This window comes from Musa acuminata, chromosome BXJ2-5, assembly GCF_036884655.1.
Source record: "Musa acuminata AAA Group cultivar baxijiao chromosome BXJ2-5, Cavendish_Baxijiao_AAA, whole genome shotgun sequence".
Lineage (NCBI taxonomy): Eukaryota > Viridiplantae > Streptophyta > Magnoliopsida > Zingiberales > Musaceae > Musa > Musa acuminata.
In genome coordinates, this window is record NC_088342.1 from 39,512,718 (window position 1) to 39,532,180 (window position 19,463).

The following is a 19,463-nucleotide window of genomic DNA, read 5'->3' on the forward strand; positions in this document are numbered from 1 at the left end:
GGGACTAACAAAACAGTGTAGAAACTATAATTAGTGAGAAAAGACTGGCATGATGGTGAGGTTGTGTTGTTATACAGAAAGATAATGTTTTATTTCTTAGAGAAAGAGATAATACAACCAAAATGTAGCAAAACACTACACAGTAAAAATGCAGCCACCATTCACAGCAGTAGCTTTTTGGCAAGCAAGTATGCTGTTCTAATAGCTCAGTAGCTCCAATTAATCCATCTATGTGTTCCAATACAACCATTGTCTCGCAATGGCACAAACAACAGGATGAGCCTGAGGTGAAGATACAGATCTACAAGTAGCTATCTTTAAGAGCCGCAGATAGACATGGAGAGCTCCAAATTAACTCTCTGGCCGCCATCACAGCAACCTGAGCATTCAGTAATGCTTCTACCTGAGGAAGAAAAGAAGCCAAGACTTGCTTTGCTCGCCACGGCGCTCCTTGGAGTGGAACACAACGATAAGGACAGCGACAACGAACAGTCGTGGGGTTCTTCACCTTCCAATGTCTCCTCGTTGATTGCTGGGCACTTGTAGAATCCATCTTTGAAGCTCTTTTGGCAATGCTGCTTGTGATTTAGAATGTTAGCCTGTCATCAGCTTTTCCAAAGTCAAATAAACTGGTCGAATAACACTTCCAAGAATGATAAGCCTTTCACTCAATGTTCAATCATGCTTCAAGGAACTCTTACAAAGAGAAGAAGAAGAAGAAGAAGAAGAAGAAAAAGGAAATGGGAGATTGGAGGTAATCGACTTGCTTAGATTTTACTGATTACAGTTAGTCCTCTTTGCTTTACTCAGAGCTGGGAAGTCATGAGGAGCAGAACATGTCATATCACTTCCTTTGTGGTCATCATATTCATAGGTATGACTACTACTAAAGATTTAGATAGGTTAAAAGTTGAATTAAATTATCATGCTGTGACTACCAATAAGATTTCTTTCTATTACTTAATCATTATAGTATAACCATAGACTGACTTGTCTATCATAATTATATATGACAAATCTACCATAGGTGGGACTCCAATGTACATCTTTTAAGCAGCACATTCACTGTAGTTCACTTACATAGCTTGTTGTGTTTGTGTGTCTTTATCCTTTTGGATTACAGATATGTGGATGCCTATGCATAAGTATAATAATGATCCAACATACTAACAGAAATGCAATGCAGGAAGTTGGTATTAGCATTTAGATTTAGAGAGCAAGAATGAAATCAGGAAGAATATTGTGGTCATAAAGGGTATATAGTACATGTAGGGGCAACAGTCTCCCTCTAAAAGAACAGTGAAAAGCCAAGTTCCACTGCAGGTCATGGTCATGTCAAGAGCTCAACAAAGGAAACTTAAGCAAGATGGTCAAGAAAGAGTCACTGCAGGAGATGATAAAGCTAAAGAACACTACAAGGATCAGGAAGAAAAGCTTTACAGTGTGAAGAACACTGGGATTGCAGGGTTGTTCCTCGCCTTTTGATTTACCTGAAAAGGGATGGGTTCTTCTGCCCTAGATCCTGGAACTTTGAGCTTGGGAGCTGGATGATGAAAGGCCATGGTGGGAGCAGCATCTTTATGCCACCAGAGGCCTTCCTCCTGTGCTCCGCCCTCGATACCCAAGGCTTGCATGCAAGTGTCATAGCAGGACCAGGAGGACACTCTCTCCACCACGCCTTGGTTGCATTGTCTGTTAGATCCTGGAACTTTGAGCTTGGGAGCTGGATGATGAAAGGCCTTGGTGGGAGCAGCATCTTTCTGCCACCAGAGGCCTTGCTCCTGTGCTCCACCCTCGACACCCAAGGCTTGCATGCAAGTGTCATAGCAGGACCAGGAGGTGACTCTCTCCACCACGCCTTGGCTACATTGTCTATTAGTAAGGGATGAGCAAAGATTAGGGCAAAGTGAGCTGAGAAGATGACTCGGTAATCTGTTCACAATGTGACGGTCACTGTTGGAAGTGGAGATCAAAAAGCTCGACGATAGCTTGCCAACCTTTTCACAGGAGGGAGAGTAGCGTACAGGAACCGAGACTGGAACTCCGTAGTGGGCTTTGAGTCGGTGCATGAAGCATCATCACTTCGCTCATCACCGTTGCCATCATTGTCAAAGCACAGGTGCTTTCTCGCTTGCAATTCTAATGACAAGCAAGTTGAGATAGTGTGTTAGGCTTTCTTCCCACCTCATGCCAGCAGTGAAGGGAAGGAAGAAGAAATTACAGTGGGACACAAATGTTTATGGCAAGAAGAAGATAGAAGAAGGCACATCATCTTACCTTGCCTGCCCATGTCATTCCTCAAGCTTCTATACATCTGAACAGAACCATACCTTTCTATATCAGAAACCATGAAGAGATCAAAAGATGCATTGGAAGATCGAATCCTACCTGGAGATGACTCTTCACATGTGATATAGTCAAACCTCTGACATCCATCATCTGAAGCACGAGCTTCGGTGTGGCCTCTGCAGACAAGGAGGAAAGCAATGAGGAAGGCAGGCAGACCACAGGAAGAACTCATCGATGATTGAAGCGGAAGCCATACTCTCTTGGCCTCCAAGCCTTTCAATGGCGTTAACGAAGCAGTGGTGCAGGTCAGGAGTCCATCTCAACCGAGGAACCTTAGATCTTGTGTACTGTCTCACCGCACCACTATTCCTCCCAAAGTCTCCCATCTCGCTCACCTCGTCTTCTCTTCCTCGCAGGTTTGGAACATATTTATAGCTTGTAATAGAAGAATTAACAGGGAAAAAGCATGCACAATTCAAGATCATGACGAAACCATGTGCATAAAACATGAGCATTGACAACATCGGGCATCTAAACATCGTTGGGACTGTCGAGGATTACTGAGATCACGAGCAGACATTATTAGGAGGATTTAATGAGTAAAGAGAGAGAGAAAGAGAGAGAGAAGACAAAAAAATTTCTGCTGGGCTGTCTATGATATGCTTTCTATTCCTCCACCTGAAAAGAGAGGGTTTCACTACACTTTCCTCCAAATAAACATGATTATTGCACCCGGGCAGAACTTTTGACTCACCACACAAGGGACAGGGATAGGGCAATGGCAGGACAGAGAGAGAGAGAGAGATTTGTGCAGCCAAGAGAACAGCTATAGAATCTCTGAACACAGGATTTCTTTACCACTCTGGTTTCAAGCCTCTTTTTGTGTTGTGAACTGCCCTTTTCTATCCCTTTCTGGTTTTGAGTGAGAGGATTTTTCTATCAGATTCAATATACTACTAATGCTTTGAATGTGTCAAACCTCATATCTTTCTTGTCACAAAGTCAACTGTGTGGGTGCACCTATCCATTGTTGGGATAAACTATGAACTGACTTCACCACCAAGTCCTGAAACCCTACGAGGCAGGCCTGGGAGCACAACATTGTTACACAGTTAAATTGGTGTCTTGGCCTTTTGAAATCAATCACAACCAGCAATAACTTTTTTGGAAAGCAAGCTGAGTTCACACAGGTGTTGTAACATAGGGATGGATGGTGGGTGGATGCTGCTGTAGCACAGTCACATGAGACATTGTGTGAAAGAATAGAACCGAACAAAGAGGCAAAAAGTATTCATTGCTTTCTTTTCAGTTGAGTACTTCAAAGCCTAGTCAGTCGCTGGCTACTTCTGAAAATTCTTCCTGCCTCCATGCAGAATTGGGCAGACCTAATAAAGAAAGGGATGGTAGGGTTGGTGCCAAGGTCTTTGGACTTTGTGGACTTCGGAGCTGTGAGGTCTTCTCTTTATGGCCTATAGCTTGTTCACTGAGAAAGCAAAATGTTAGGAGAGAGGTAAAAGAAAGCAAACTGGAATAATAATAATAATGAGATGGAACAGCTTTAGTTTGGATGTCTCTCTATCCATCATCTTGTAAGTTCATGATAGGTATGGGAGGAGCACCGGGCAACATGAACTGCATGCATGCATGCAGGCAGGAGACCGAAACCAAGGGTGAACCACAGCAAAATCTAGCTCATCAACTCATTACCTTATCCGTTGAATGGGCAGTCTCACATGGTGGATTAGAGCAGCAACTGCATCACTGTTGATTGCCAACCATGTTGAATCCATTACAGATAGGTTGATAGGACTGTACTCCAACCTCCTTTTCTGAAACAAGGGAAGAAGAAGATGCCTTGTCTGGTTTTGCAACCCAACCCTGACATTAGCCCTTGAACTGCCCTGGACAAATAGTTTCTGCCAAGAGGCTCAAATTACTGATAGATAGATAGATAGATATATGCGTGTATATATATACATAAATGTATAAAAGAGGTGTTAAATGACATTAAAGGGAGCCATGAGAAACAAGTAAACTGAGCTGGGAATCTCGACATATTAATTAAAACGAAGGAGAGAAAGAGAAAAGAGAAAAGAGAGGGAAAAAAGGAAAGCTGGGTGTTCTTTCCATGAACCTAAATCTGTGCAGAGCATAGTTCTTTTTGTCGGCATTAAAGAGGGGTCAGCAGCAGAAGGAATGATGGGAGTTGCTGCAGACGGGAGTGATGGTGGGCAGGACGGATGCAGGCTATTGCTGGGAAAACAAATCAAAAGGAGAATTGTCGCAGCTGCTGCCTATCCATCCGATGATGTTGTTAACGTCAAATTGATCATCAGCCAATGTTCCTTTTCATGCTCAAGTAAATAAATGTATAAAGAGAAAAAGTAAAATGACAAATATCCAAAATCAAGATAGTATTTGAAGCGACTATTGTTTATAGTAGGAAGACCTTAATCATATGCAGTTTGGGGAAATATTCTACAAGGCTACTTATCATTCTGATTTGGTGCTATGATAGCAATTAGATGGCAATGTGGGAGAGAGAGAGAGAGAGAGAGAGAGAGAGAGAGAGAGTTCTCAGAGGTTGGCCGGCGAGAGACATGGAAGAGCACGTTGCATGGCACTGAGGCTCGAGGAGACCCCACGACGACAAATCGTCGAGTGCATGCAGCGGGAAACCAGTTTGCCTTCATCTTCGTGTCTTCTCTGCGATTCTGCTTTCACAGATCGACAGCAAAGGGTCAAAGCTTTTTGCCCGGAGTGGGAACGAAAGGAACGCCACTGCAATCCGCTCCTCCCCACCGCCACAATGCCATCATGACTTCGCCTCAGCTCAGCTCAGCTCAGAAGACTGTCCTCCATTGTGCATTCATGCTGCTGTCCTCTTCCCCCTGTAGCCAATCTTCATGGAATTAGTCAAAACACATACAAGGAAATGAGCAAACTGTGGTTCTAAATGGAAGCTTCTTCCTAAATCAAATATAACCTAATAAAACTGGTTTAACAGTAATTACTTGTTGGCCTTCCTGCTTTGTCCTCTGGCATAACCCATTTGGTGAAATCACGACACTTGATATCAACCTTTATCTGCTTTGTCTTTGGCTGTTCTTGTTTGAATCTAAACAACCACAGAAAACATCAGTGAGATATGAAACAGTATACAGGTTGCTGTTCCCAGCCATCAACAACCATCAATGGTATGCTTAACATCCAGGCAAAGACACATCCAAGAGAAAAGCTATTCAATCGCAGAGCAACAGATAGAAGCACCACTTCACTATCGAATCGACTTAAAGACAAGTAAGTAGTCTGATAACATTCTATTGTTACTTCAGAATGGCTACATGATGTCTGACCATGGCAAATTCTATTGAGTTGACTTCAATCATGGTAAATTCCCTATATTGCCTGCTAATTCATCATTTAGTAAGACACTATTTAGCAGTTCACAGAATATCCAACCACTAAAACTTCAAAAGAAATAACATGTTCAGACAATGTTCAAGGTTACAAAAGATTGTGTTCAAGTGATTAAACCAAGGAACTACCATCTAACGTTCAAAGAGGATCAATGACTTTTCTCTGTTTGGAGGAATCAGTTGGATAACGAGGAAGATGAAAAGGGTATAGACTGTTTGTTGAGATCAAAAATTGCCATAGGGCAGTTCTGAAAGGCAAGAATGACTACATAAAATTACATGTCTTTCTGAGCAACTGATGTACTGATTTGTTGCTTCATAAACAACACAAGCAACAACATGTGGACCACAAAGCAGGATCAGAGCCACAAGTTCTCAGGACCACCCATCACCTTCCATGGGCATCGTCAGATGTACACATGACGAGGCATATTGTTAATGATTCTGACCATCTTTTAGATGCTGCTGGAAATGGGGCCAATGGATTTCTGCAGGCAGTAAACCACACTAATCAGAAATTCAGTAGGTGCAGATAGACATTTGCAATGCTGCCGAGACTTTTTTGGATTCATTCATATTTTCAGATTGTATCTCTCAAAACTGCCAAGAGAAATTCGTACAATGCTCAATAGCACTGTCATGTAAACCATAAAATTTGGCTTAATGCAATTGAAACATTTCTTTGTATTACAAACAACAACAATAAGCAGTAATCCCCAACTATTTAGTGTTGAGTGCATGAATCTTCTTCTGGTGTTGGCTCCATTTGAGGTAATATCTCTTTATCATTTCTAACTAAGTTTTCTTAGGTCTTTCTCTACCTCCTATGACACCATTAATTTGAATCATTTCATCTCATCATCGCACCTAATTATTCACTGATGACAACAGTTTTTATTAATATATTTTCTATTAATCACATATATCTACCTCAACATTCCCATCTCAACCACATTAATCTTTTGCATCTTGTTCCTTAACTACATTAATTTTTTGATTGATTTTCTTCAAGTCATAAGTTACTCATATGTGTCTGAAGTGAAACTGGATTGCTCAATGCTCCAAATAACAACATTAAGTCAGCTTTATCTGAGTCAAGGTTGTCTGGTGATACAAACCCTTCTTTGGTCCTTGTAGATGGTGTCCTTGAAATTTGAAATCCAGACTCCTAAGTTCACAAAAAAAAAAAAGAGGATAAGAAAAGATCTTGCAAAACAAATGAGGGGTGGTCTTTTCATTTTAACTTGTATGAGACAACAACTAATAATTAGTAATCTAAACCACAGTAGTTATACACAACTATCTCAGAAAAAAGATGGTCAATGAAATATAAATGTTTCTTAAAATAGCAGGCATTTATTTGGTGTTGCAAATCATGATTATTCCATGAGCTCTGCTGACTTTCATTATTGAACACAAACATCATTAGCTTTCAATATCAGCAAAGCAGTTAAAATAGCTGTCATCATATATAAAGCCAGAGTTGGTAAAAGAGAAGGTCGCAGTTTAACAATGGAGAAAATAGAATAAGAAACTATAGTTTTCCAGTTACATGAGAACAATAGAGTGATCATGGTGTCTATAATAAAGGAGAAAACCATTGACAGGAATAAACCTACACCTAATATGGCACAAATTTCTTTAATGGAGTTATACTTTCAGAAATGTCTGTCAATTTATTTCACAACAGGTGTATGAGAAAAAATTCATCATCACATGACTTCCTTTATGGTGCTTACTTGCCAATTTGACAGATCTCATATCAATAATGGTGATTTGACTTGGCAGTCGATGACCTGAGTTATTGTCGGCTTATGCTGGGCAACAAACAACCAGATATGTATAATAGGTATAATTAATATTATCTTTTCTTTTTCTCCTAGGGTTTGGATAGAGTATACTACAGTATATATTTAATTTATGGTAGTTTACTGGCACTATACCCACCTATGAACCTATGAACAGCACAGTTTAATTAGCTTGTCACTCATACTCTGTGTGTCTATGTTCATCCTGTACAGTACAATGTGAAATGTACTTGCAGGGACTTGATCAATCCACATATGGCTCTTGTCACATGATCAGAAGTTTTCAATTTCAGCACATCTGAGGAACAGTAACATGCCATGGCTAATACATGATGCTTTGGAACTTGTCATAACACTTAGACCTAAATCCAAACATCTGTATCTACCAACCTATATCCAAACATCTGTATCTACCACAATATAATGTGACCATTGCTGATTCCCTTCCAGTCTTGGAAACAAGCCAAAAGAGAGATCTCTACTTTCTTGGCATAACTGTATTCATACACCATATCACCACATATATGCATCCATTTATTGCTGGTACATATGATCGATAGTCTTGCTATGATAAACAAATGGAAGCACATGAGGGACCATCTGGTTCACTACAGGCACTAATATAAGACATACTAGGTTCTTGGCTTTGCAAAAGAATGTTACCACATATATCCAATAGTCCAGTGAAATTTATAAAAGAAAAACTAGTGTCTTGTGTATGCTTAATGTTAGCATAACAGCATAAAGCATTTTCACCAAAGTGCAGAAAACTAAAGGCACCAATCATGCTGAGGGAGGTAAATCACAACAATCACCAAGCTTTCACTAGAAAATTCTTAGAAGCTAGGGTTTTATAGATAAACTAATGGTATCATAAAAGACAATCACTATTTGTGTTCACCGTAAGAGATGTGCAACATAAAACTCATATAGACATCAACTAACTCTAATAAACAGGACATCTGAAAGGGAGCCTTAAAAAAAGCTACTAAAATCACAAGCGTCGGCATGACTATAAAGGAAGAACAAGGATTTTGGTAGAGTAATACTAAATTAAAATTTGGATTCACGAACGATGCAAGATAAAAGTGTAACAGAGGATTTCTATGCAAGTCAAGATACATGAGGAAGATTGGAAAGGTTGTGCTGGACTTTCTTAGTTAAATTTTCAGGATGGAGGAGGGTTCTGTGAGAGATGGAGTACTAATCAAAGTAGACCTGATAACGAACTTTAAAGTTTAAACAAAATAAAATATGGTGCTAAATTTTTTTTGCAATAGATACTCTATAGAAGTAATATAAAAGGTACAAGAAAAGCACTATAACCAGTACTATAGCAAAGCTAATGTACTAGAAATAGTACTATAGAAACTTATCATGGCATTGTAGCAGTACAATAATAGCAGTGTCGCAAATTGTTTAGGTATAGTTTGCAAGTCAACAGAGAGAAAAAGAAAAAGAAAGAGGGAACAAACAATAGAAAAGAAGAAGACAAAATGGAATCTCATTAATCGTGGGCCAGCACCACTGCAGTGTCTCCTTGACAATTTGCTACATTGCTATTATAGTACTGCTAAGATAAAATGGAATCTCATTAATCATGGGCCAGCACCGCTGCAGTGTCTCCTTGACAATAAATGCAGCAGCCCGATTTTATTCATCCGCATATCATAAGCAAGCAGAGAGGATCGTTGACAATAAATGATAGCCAAGCATTCCTAATTTCATATAACAATTCCAAAAACAACTTAAAATCTTAGGCTAGAATAATAAACTAAAATTGGTTCTAACTGCCAACATTTTGCATAACCAGAGAGCTCAATTGTTCATGTAACGTGGTTATTTGAGAAAGATGTAACTACAATTATGATATTTTATGTAATATCTGTATGGATGGATTTAAATGTTTGATTGCATAAGGTATCGTCTTCTTGGCATACAATAATCATATTGGGGCAAACAGTAAAGTTCCTCTAGACTATAAACATAGTGTGTTATAAGCTATAGAAAAAATAAAACAACTCTCAGGAACCTTTACAGACCACTTAAAACCAAGGTATCAAATACCAGTGCTGGACCCATGCCCAGCCCCTAATTGTCTTGATATAGACCCTGTGAAAACCAGTGTGCCAAATTATGCAAGCAGACCAGACCAACCAGATCAGAAAAAAAGGAAAGAAAAAGAAGAATAAGTCCTCCATGAATACCTCAACGATTGTCTTCAAATGTTTCCCCAGGGTTTTCCTTTTCCACTCTCACCATTAGAGGAAAAAATCCATAGAAGTTGGTCATCCCAATGCCATTTGTTTAAGTCCTCCCTGGTTTTCTCTGACTCAGGAACCGTTGCAAACCAAGGTGGACTAGTGAACATACAAGTTAACAAAATGGTTCGGCATCCATGCTTGGAATCAGAACAATGACCAACGATAATCATTTATAAAGATTAAGTAGCTATTTCCATATTCGCTACCTCTCTCTAGCTTCGCCGCATGTATAAAGCTTCTACTTCCAGGCCTCACTCACTAATGGGTATCACAAGTCTAAAACATGAGTTTTAAGTTTAACATAACAACACCTTCCTGCTGCTTGTGAATTGAACACTTCCATGTCATGGCAAGAGACTCGATCAACTTATAATCACAAAAGATAAGCTACACAAAAATGGAATTCAATGGTACGAAGGTCTCATGCCTTGAGTATTTACAACAGAACATTCAATTTTTTGTATTGGGAGAAAGTAATTTTTAATTCCATATATATTCCCACATATCATAGCAAGACCAAGAACACTAGAAGTCACACAAAATAAAAATTTTGAATCTTTTCTACTGCAGGTTAAGAAAGTACATTAACTCTAGGTAAATACTAGAACTGGCACCAGTTTTTCAATAATAACCAAACAGACACGAATTCATTTAGCTAATAACAATACTGACTTGGATCCACTGTTAAATGCTGAAACTTGTCAGATAACATAGGCAGAAAGACAAGAAAAAGACTGCATTACCTCTTCTTTATTAGACTTCAAAACCATGGGCAATTTGTACATGCAACAGTTTTTTCTTTGGCATATTCCACTTCGCAATTCTTGAACCCCGGGCACAAGAGCTTCTTATCCCTCTTCTCAATATACCCTAACCTCTCTGTGTTCTTGAGTATCTCCTTCCACTTCTAAGCATGTTTCTGTTGCCTCCTCTTCTCCTTCAACACATCATGGACCTTCACGCCCACAAAGTCTGCTGATGGAAGCCTTTCAAGAATGCTTTTTGGAGACTATGAGCCTCTTTTCCGGATCCCGCTTTGCCTCCTCCAGCTTTTCCGCCCTCTCCAATTCCCGCTGCTTAGAAAACTACCTCCTTTCCGCGTCGTCCTCACGGCCAACCCCAAAGATGTCGGGAGCAACAGCATCTCCGCCGATCCTGCGGTGAAACCGCTGCTAGAGCTCCTAACGTGGGTGAGGAATCGATAGCCGGAGATGGTAGGGCCCGGTCGTCGACCTTGGTCTCACTCTCTCTGCCGTCTTCATCCCCCTCTACCTCCTCGCTAGCCCTCTACGACCGATTTGTGGGTCTCGACGTTCCACCGAGGAGCAAGAGGACTTGAACGGGTCCAGGGCGGCACCTCGGGCCACGGCATTATTGTCATCGGCCCACGAGGTAGTCGAAGAAAAGGGAGGGCCTGCCGATTAGGGTTTCGAAATCTGCTCCGCTGATGATGCCAACCAAAGACAGCAACGGACGGTAGGAGCGTATGCAGGCGTGCCTCGATGGCGGGAACATTGCTCGCCATTGTCGAGCTCGGTGACGCCAAGAGGGCTGATTACCATTTTAGCCTCCGGATTTTTAGATTTAAAAAATTTATATTTATTTTTTTAATTAATGCTCTTTTCTATCTCACCCTTAAACTTAAAAAAATTATATTAAAAATTTTATAATTATAAAAAATATATATTTAAATTTTACTGATAAAAGATATATGAATAACATGAAAAATATAGATAAAAAGATAATTTTAATAATAATAATAAACAATGATATTATGGGTGATTATTGTGATGGTGATCGACGAGAACGACGTAGTGGTCGACCTTATCGATATCACGAATGACATATAAATAATGATAAAAAATTAATTTGATCCGATTTATATTTTCTATCGATAAAATCAATCACATTAGGATAAATAAAGTTAAATATTTTTATTTTTATAAATATAAATATTGTAATTTTTTTAAGTGATTATAATTAGCCCAATGCGTGCTTCATTGGGCTGGGCTTTTCTAGTCTATGCCCAGCTCAATTTAGCCTCTGAGATTTAATGAGCAGAGCGGAAGAGGAAAAGGCTCAGCCCACTTATATGAATATTAATCATTAACTAATATTAAAACTTTATAATACCTAAAATAAATATATTCTATTTTGCTTTCATCAATTATTTGACCTATCATATATTTCAATATTTTTGAAAAGGGGTATGAGTATCAATTTATATTTAACATCATTATGCTAATGATCAATTAACATATATGAACTAAAATAGCATATATAAAGGTTTTTTACGTTTTACAGAAAATTAAAATAATATGAGAAAATTTCAAAAAATCACTAAATTTGGGGAAATTTGGATTGCCACACAAATTTGTATTTATATACACATTTGATACTGATATGGGAAATTGTTAATCCCTTATAATCAATACATGGCTTAATCAATTTGAGCAAACTAATTGCACTCATCACTCCAATTCCAAATGTCTACTTGACCTTTTGACTTTCTTCCCCTCAGACTTCACCCATGCACTTGAGACCATCAAATCCCTCTTCAGCCCAAAGTCCACCTCATCATCTCACCACCACATCCACACCTTTATGTCATCCCACCTATTAAAGCTCCTTTAACAATAACACTATTCATACACCACCAACACCACCACCGGGCTCACACATGAAGCCTTTCTTGTCTCCATCAACCCTACATGGAGCTCCCACTCCTACCAACCTTAGTGGGAAGTCGGCATTTGAAAAGATAAGGTTGCAGAGATAAACAACTCCTTCCATGCTTTCTCCAATGGCAAAGTGATGAGCAAAAGAAAGGCTTTGTAAGCCCTAAAACCAGGGTCAACATGTGTTAGAATAAAGCTCTCCTTATGTTGCTGGTGATTAAGTAAACAACACCTTCTCCTCTTCCTCCTGCTCTTAATTTCATATGTCGTGTAGCTTTTCCATTTTGGAAGGTCTCGCGTGCTTATTGCTGTATGATCCTCCTTTGTCTCTTCCTCCTACCTCTTGCAGTGGACAGTTGTGCATCTCTGGGTGAAGCTCCCCAAGCTTTAATGCTCGAACTACACGACAAAAGGGTTCCACTGAGGAAGATAATGGCCTCATTAGGCTTTTGGTTGCATTAATTTGCCCTAATGTGCCGAGGGATTGGTGCGATAGTGAGAGATTTTGTGTTGTTTATCTTGCTAAAGCCATTGCTTGACATGGATGGATGCAAATGTTTTAGAGGGACGACGCTGCCACTTGTCGATCTAACATAACAAACTTCATCATTGTCATGCAAACTTCGACAAATATGAGATGGTTTTCAAGTCACCATGCAAGCAGCTCATGCACACTGCAGTGCAAGCTATGCATGCTCAATATATATCATCAAGCTATGCATGCTCAATATATATCATCAAGCCATTGTGGAACACTAGAGAGAGAGAAATGGGTTTACATTTGCATGCTCAATATATATCATCAAGCTATGCAAATGTTTAGTCTTGAAGGTGTAGGTCTATTAGAGGGGTCCATGTGGGTCTCAAGGGTATGACACGGGTGAGAAGTCGAAATGATAGATGGATTCCTGAGGTGTTGTTGGCCTATATTGATCTGAAGCTGTCTAGAGGTGTGCCTTGACCTTTCCAAAGGGTGCTCTGTATCTTCCTGAGAAACACCATAGCAGTGCTAAGGTCTTGCATAAATGTCAACGTCAGGGATGTTGTGACCCAACCCCTCCAATGTTTCAATTAGTAATATCGAGAAATGGAGAATGTTTAAGAAAGCTCATAAGAGCACAGGTAGAGCCCGCTTGCCCCTATTTGGCTTAGGGGCTTTGGCTTTTATACTTGAGTGGTTGGTGGCGTGAAGCCGATGACAGATTAGGGTGCTCCTTATCTTGTTTGGGTGATCATTAATAGTGGCGACCTAACCCCTTCGATGCTTTAGTTAGTAATGTGGTGAAGTAAAAAGAGTTTAGTAAAGCTCACAAGAGTATAAGTGGAGCTTGCTTGCCCTTGTTTGGCCCTAGGGCTTTAGCTTTTATACTTGAGTGGTTAATGGCATGAAGCCGATAATGGGTTACGGTGCTCCTTACCTTGTTTCGGTGATCATTAATGGTGACAGCTAATGGATATATCCTGCGAAGGATGGCGTCAGGATAGGATGATCACGATGACATATTTTGCTTGGGTTATTGGCCTCTTCGGGACAAGCAGAGATGGCCCTCTGTGCTGTTCGTTTGGAAGGAGAAGCTAGAAAAGTCGAGCCATGTCGTCGGGTTTTAATTTATGCATGCGAGTCTTCCCTCAGTTGTGATTGAGAATGCCAGTGGACGGAAGGCGAGAAATGAGCCTTGTTAGCCTCTTTTCAGGTGTCTAGATAGGTAAGGGTCGATGGATTGTTCTCTTGTTGGTGGCTATTGAGGTTAGCGGGAGGTGCCCATCCCTTTGTTTAGGTTGCTTCCGCAGGCTAGAGGCAGAGTGAGTTGGCAACACTATTATTTCCCTATCAACGTCCATATTACAACATTCCTTTTTGTTTAGTTTATGAAATGTATGTGCAGAGGTGCTCAAGCTTATAGTCATCCTCAAGGCTTGCATTAAACTGATGTGATTAATAGAGTCAGCTTGGCATTTGTCTTCTAACAAAATATTTAGGGCACCGATGGATGTGGATGATGATGGAGAAGCTGGAAACCCTGGCTCTGAAAACTGCCTTTGGAGAGAGACAGAAGCTTGCAAGTGTCTGAAAGCGAGTTCTAGTGGAAGTAGATGTCAGGGAGCCTAAGGTTGAGGTGGGAAGCCACCACTCAATTATGACCACTTCCTAGCCATGCCATTGCTTAATATAAAGATTGAAAAGAAAGAAATCAATTTGGTTTACACTTAGATAAACATATGCTCAAATTATGATTTTAGGGCTCACTGATCATCTCCCCATGGTTCGATGTTCTTCGCGAATATTAGCATGAAAGTAAGTAAAAAAAGCTGCCCCTAACTTTGAGCATTTTGCTTTGTGGATTGATGGGGTGATGAAGGGAAATGGAGGAGTCACACTTGTTCCTCTGGTAGGGGACATTGACTAGGTGAACGAAGCGAGGCCAACTGGAGCATCATCTTGCACTAAGCTCTGCTCCCTCCATGGTTGCCACTTGGTCCATGAAGGAATTCTGCAGCTTCAAAGCTCTCTCCCATTTCTTCGTCTCATTCTCTGTTCTTCCACGGCAGGAAACATCAGAGATGACTATAACTAGATTGTGGTGAGATTATGTTGTATTATTCTGCAGCAAATCTTGTCCTTCTGTCGACGAATTTTAGCGAGAGTTAAGACTGTCATTAGTGTCTTTGTTTTCGAAGTCTACATCAAGCTCACTCATCTCCAAAGCTTGCAGGTTGTTCTTCTTGTGCCATAATTTTGCTGCTACGAGAACTCGGAGTGATCTTTGGATTATACGGCATCATTCTTGCACTCCTTTCAGCTACCGCCTCACCTTCAACTTAGATTCTTCTGCTCTCTCTGGACGTGCCTTTTTCTTTCTCCACTTCTCATGGAAAACTGCACTTGCACCATCAGATTTCCAGGCTGTTCTTGAATTCCTGGAGCGAGTGGTAATATACCAAACGGTCAATCGTACTCCAATCTTGTACTCCGCTTCTTTACTTTGGGTTGTGATAGGGTTTCTTAGTTAGGTTCAACTCCATCTCAAGGCAATATTGGTCTGCATGCCAATAATAAACATACATAACCATGCACGTACAAGTACGTGCTTCGTAAAGGAAGCAGTTCCAACTCCCATCTCTTGTTTCAGAGGAAATGGAAGTATGTATATGTGAAACACTTCAAGCTGTCAACAGTAAAAGGTTAAAGCCATCAACAGGTACGCCACACCAATGATCAGATTAACACAGCTATTCATGGTTATCATTTTCGTTTAACTGAGCACACTGGTTAGAAAGATCAGATTAGTGATGTTGGATGGAAAGCTAATAATATTCTCCCTTAGGTGTGTTGGGTGGGAGAAAGAGATGTAACACCACCTACAACCCGATGGGGCTAACACCTTCATGGACCCCTTCCAACCTTCGATAATAATTCCTCACAAGCTAAGTGGGAAGAACACGAGTTCTGCACACTTCCCCTGTCCCACCTCCTCCATCTCCCACTCTGCCACAATTGTTTTGGATGTCCACATACTTATCTCTATATTCGGAGATGTTTTCGTGAGTCATCGAGCCCTTAATTTCATGTCGCAGGAGTACCAATACCTCTCTTTGAATGGCTATTCTCTACTTATAAACCCAAGTCTCCAGCTAAAGCATGCATGCCATGGCTGAAGAAGGCCCCGAGGCCTCGGTGGCCAGCTCGGTGACGGCGGCCGGCCACTGGTGGGAGATCCACGCGAGCCCCTTCTCCTCTTGGAATACCATGAGGCGGTGGCCGCTGCCGCAGGCGGATGCCCACGCCAGCTCGTCGTCGTACGACGATGCTGATAGGTCGTCGATCTCCAACACCACGTCGTTCACCAATGCATCCACCCACTCTGCCCTCAGCATGGACTCCTCATCCGCTGAACTCGTGGGGGCGCCGGTGGAGAACCATATATGGAGCCAACTTCTACTGTAAGTGTGGCTGTAGCCTTCTGATTGAGCTAACTATCGGTGGAGCGAATTCATCTTCTTCTTGAACTAAAAAGGTAGGTTTGGATGTTTCAGAAACGTCGGAACGAATGGGGAGGCTCGCAGCAGCAGCCATGAAGACGGAGAGAGCTCTCTTGAAGTGCTGAGTTCCAGTTGGGAACTGAGTCCATCCTCGCTGAACTGCTTGGAGAAGCATCTAAGTAGCTGCGATGGGCTGCCAAATAACCTGTCAGATTTAGTCACCAACTGGTCCATCTCTCCTCCCAATCCACAGCTACATCAGTACATCGCACCATCGACATGCGCTGTTTCCATCGATCGTCGTCCTCCGGTGGCTCACCACTCGGCCTCCGATGCTTCGCGTGCCAAGCACGAAGGAGGAAACAGTACAAGCTATCCCCCATCTTACGACCACAGTATGAAAGGAACAGCCACGCCGTTCTTTCGGAGGCCGATCGGCCTCGACGAGTCCGATATGCCATGGTCGAACAGGAGAAATCTGTCGGACCGAATCTCTTTTGCCGGACGCTTAAACATGAAGCCTTCTGTAAACGGCTCGGATTCGTGTGACGGAAACAGGTGCCAAAGCTCAACGGTGAGTTCCACCCACCCACTAATTCTTCTGTCCTTCGTGTAATTCCCATTGATCGAACATTGCTGCTTCAAGGTAAAACCCTCGTTCCTCCTTGCAGATAACAGGCAATGGCAAGGTCAGTAGGGCAACTGAAGGGAAGAAGAAAAGATCCGAAGACAGTTCAAAGACACACCTCAAGAAGCCGAAGCCCGACGGCTCCATGGTTTCATCTCAAAAGGTCAGTCAACAACGACATGTTTGTTTGTGGGGCTTTCAGTAGCAAAGTTCTTGTAAGGTAACGTTCTGATGTTGGAATCAGTTGCAGGAGCCCAAAGTAAAGATAGCAGAAAAGGTGAGTGCTCTGCAGCAGCTTGTGTCACCATTCGGGAAGGTAAAGACCAATTACACCAGATTGTTCATCTGCAGATATAAATGCCACAGACTCATCCAACCTTCTCTTCTGACATTTATCAGACAGATCAAGCTTCTGTGCTAATGGAAACCATCACTTGCATCACAGTTTTACAGAAGCAAGTACAGGTAACATCTCCAATATTTAGAGATTCAAGCTCAACAATGCAAGTCGTAGCTCTAAATTGCAGGAATCAGTCTGATAATAACTCTGGTCATGCTGATGCAGTTGCTAAGTGCACCATACCTGAAATCAAGTGCTAGTAAGGTACCAAAGAGTAAAGAGAGAGAGAGATAAGTATCCTATATAGTTCTTACAGAGGCCATTGATAGCTCATCGTGTAGTGGTCCATTTCAGGAGCAGAATTCATGGGGAGAACTGGAGAGGAAGGAGAAGGCAGAAGCGAAGTACGATCTGAGAAGTAGAGGGCTTTGCTTGGTTCCCGTTGCTTCCATCCCTCAAGTCCATCGAGAGAGCAACAGACCGGACTACTGGATGCCAACATACAGAAGCTGTTTGTACAGATAAAGAAGCTTTCTTTGATTGGATCTATCGGAGAAGCAGCAATTATGTTGATACTATTATGTGAAGATGATAGTTGATTTGGAGAGTCTAGAATGACTTTGAGAGGGACAATGTACCAGCTGAAGCAGATGACTCTGATGCATTTTTATGATGATCTTCTTGAGATGGTGGTCGGGATAAGCAACTGCAGGGAGTCAGAATACGAACTTCTTTAGGCAGATAATTGAACTCAGATTGAATATAAATAGAATAGATCAGTTCTAATGTTATGTTTCATTTCAATGAAGTGAAGAACTCTCCTTCCTTATCTACTTCATTTCAATCTCTATCTCCTTCCTTCTCCCCTTCAAGTTAATTCCGATCTCCTCTTCAGGAGGCTCATCGATTCTAACCTACAAAGGTCAGAATTCCACGTCCTTTCCTTCTCTATCAAAGCAAAACTCAAAAAAGGTTAATTTCTCCCCCTCCTCAAGATTTCAACCCAAGTCAACGTTCTGAAGTCTTGATCTTTTACCATTCTAGTAATCATCTATATATATATATATATATATATATATATATATATATATATATATATATATATATATATATATATATATATATGTTTAATATAAACACAACATAAAAGTTAGATGAATCAACCATTTTCTACATAAAATTTCTTATTATGAAACAATTCTCCAAAAATATGTCAAGTTAGATGAATCTCTTGAAGTCATTTTGTCAATCAAATTTGACTGTATCAAACAATATAAAAGCATAAAAATCTGACCAAAAGATGAAGAAAAAAGTCACTTTTCGTAATTCTTCTTTTCTCTTTGAAGAGTGGCTACTTAATAGGATGAAACTGAGAGCAGATAACAAAGAGAGTTAGAAGAGGGGAAACAAGAACAGGGCATCAGTTCATCTGGGGAGGCATTAAATATTTTGACAAGCTTGGTGGCATTACGGTCCCACCTGTGGGCCTTTTGACTAAAGCTATTACAACTCACTTGGCAGCAGTTGTGTCCGCCAAGGCAGCACAGTAGCGGCAACAACGGCGCAACGCAGGCAGCAGTGACCTCGGGCGGCGACGAAACAACGGACGGCTGCCGCAGCCTCCGGCGGTGATGACGTCGCGGCCGGCGGATGAAACCGCAAACGATGGACGAAGCCATGACTGGGATCCGAGGGGTGAGGAAGAAGGCAGATCCTCCGGGTATCATAGGCGGGTACGGTGAATGGGGACACAAGTAATGTTGTAGCCAGTAAAGACTTGGAATCGACTTGAAGGGATGACCATCTTGACGAAGCACGAAACTTGGAGGCGCGCTCGACTTGACGATGTGGTTGTCTAGATGGCATGGTCGTTTTGATGGTACGCTCATCTTGGGCATAGCCATCTTGGTAAGGTGTGATCTTTTTGGAGCAGCACATTCATCTTAACGAAGCAGCGACCTGGGAAACAAACATGGTCGTCTTGCCAAGACGACCATGCTGAAGATGTTGTGCACTTGAAAGCGCAATCGTCTTGACGACGTGACTGTTTTGAAGG

General features: G+C 41.2%; 2 protein-coding genes and 1 long non-coding RNA gene across 4 annotated transcripts; 1 reads left to right on the plus strand and 2 right to left on the minus strand.

The window, feature by feature from the left end:
* Positions 1–132: 132 nt before the first annotated feature.
* On the minus strand, positions 133–3,016 carry LOC135584299 (myb family transcription factor MOF1-like). Its single transcript, XM_065107426.1, has 6 exons — positions 2,546–3,016; positions 2,389–2,465; positions 2,278–2,314; positions 1,998–2,139; positions 1,491–1,872; positions 133–599 (listed from the first exon to the last, which is right to left on the minus strand). The coding sequence occupies exons 1-6, from the start codon at positions 2,826–2,828 to the stop codon at positions 318–320; spliced, it is 1,203 nt and encodes a 400-aa protein (XP_064963498.1). The 5' UTR covers positions 2,829–3,016; the 3' UTR covers positions 133–317.
* Positions 3,017–4,686: 1,670 nt separating this feature from the next.
* LOC108952858 (uncharacterized) lies at positions 4,687–11,171 on the minus strand. Its single transcript, XR_010486663.1, has 4 exons — positions 10,524–11,171; positions 6,827–6,876; positions 5,304–6,196; positions 4,687–5,180 (listed from the first exon to the last, which is right to left on the minus strand). It is a non-coding gene; the product is annotated as an uncharacterized LOC108952858 (long non-coding RNA).
* Positions 11,172–15,769: 4,598 nt separating this feature from the next.
* Positions 15,770–18,334, plus strand: LOC135611792 (transcription factor bHLH111-like). Of its 2 annotated transcripts, none has more exons than XM_065107428.1 (7): positions 15,770–16,400; positions 16,494–17,013; positions 17,111–17,230; positions 17,318–17,383; positions 17,467–17,532; positions 17,633–17,671; positions 17,762–18,334. In XM_065107428.1, the coding sequence occupies exons 1-7, from the start codon at positions 16,099–16,101 to the stop codon at positions 17,930–17,932; spliced, it is 1,284 nt and encodes a 427-aa protein (XP_064963500.1). In that variant the 5' UTR covers positions 15,770–16,098; the 3' UTR covers positions 17,933–18,334. The 2 variants fall into 2 exon arrangements, with proteins under 2 accessions (XP_064963500.1, XP_064963499.1); XM_065107427.1 differs by having other exon boundaries at positions 15,771–16,400; positions 17,312–17,383; positions 17,762–18,329.
* Positions 18,335–19,463: the final 1,129 nt, after the last annotated feature.

Coding starts and splice junctions, on each gene's coding strand:
- LOC135584299 (XM_065107426.1), bottom strand. CDS start 2,828: ATGTTTAGATGCCCGATGTTGTCAATGCTCATGTTTTATGCACATGGT. Junction 2,315..2,388: donor ATGTGAAGAGTCATCTCCAG/GTAGGATTCGAT, acceptor GGTTCTGTTCAG/ATGTATAGAAGCTTGAGGAA. Junction 1,873..1,997: donor ACTCTCCCTCCTGTGAAAAG/GTTGGCAAGCTA, acceptor CCTTACTAATAG/ACAATGTAGCCAAGGCGTGG.
- LOC135611792 (XM_065107427.1), top strand. CDS start 16,099: ATGCATGCCATGGCTGAAGAAGGCCCCGAGGCCTCGGTGGCCAGCTCG. Junction 17,014..17,110: donor ACAGGTGCCAAAGCTCAACG/GTGAGTTCCACC, acceptor TCCTCCTTGCAG/ATAACAGGCAATGGCAAGGT. Junction 17,672..17,761: donor TGAAATCAAGTGCTAGTAAG/GTACCAAAGAGT, acceptor GGTCCATTTCAG/GAGCAGAATTCATGGGGAGA.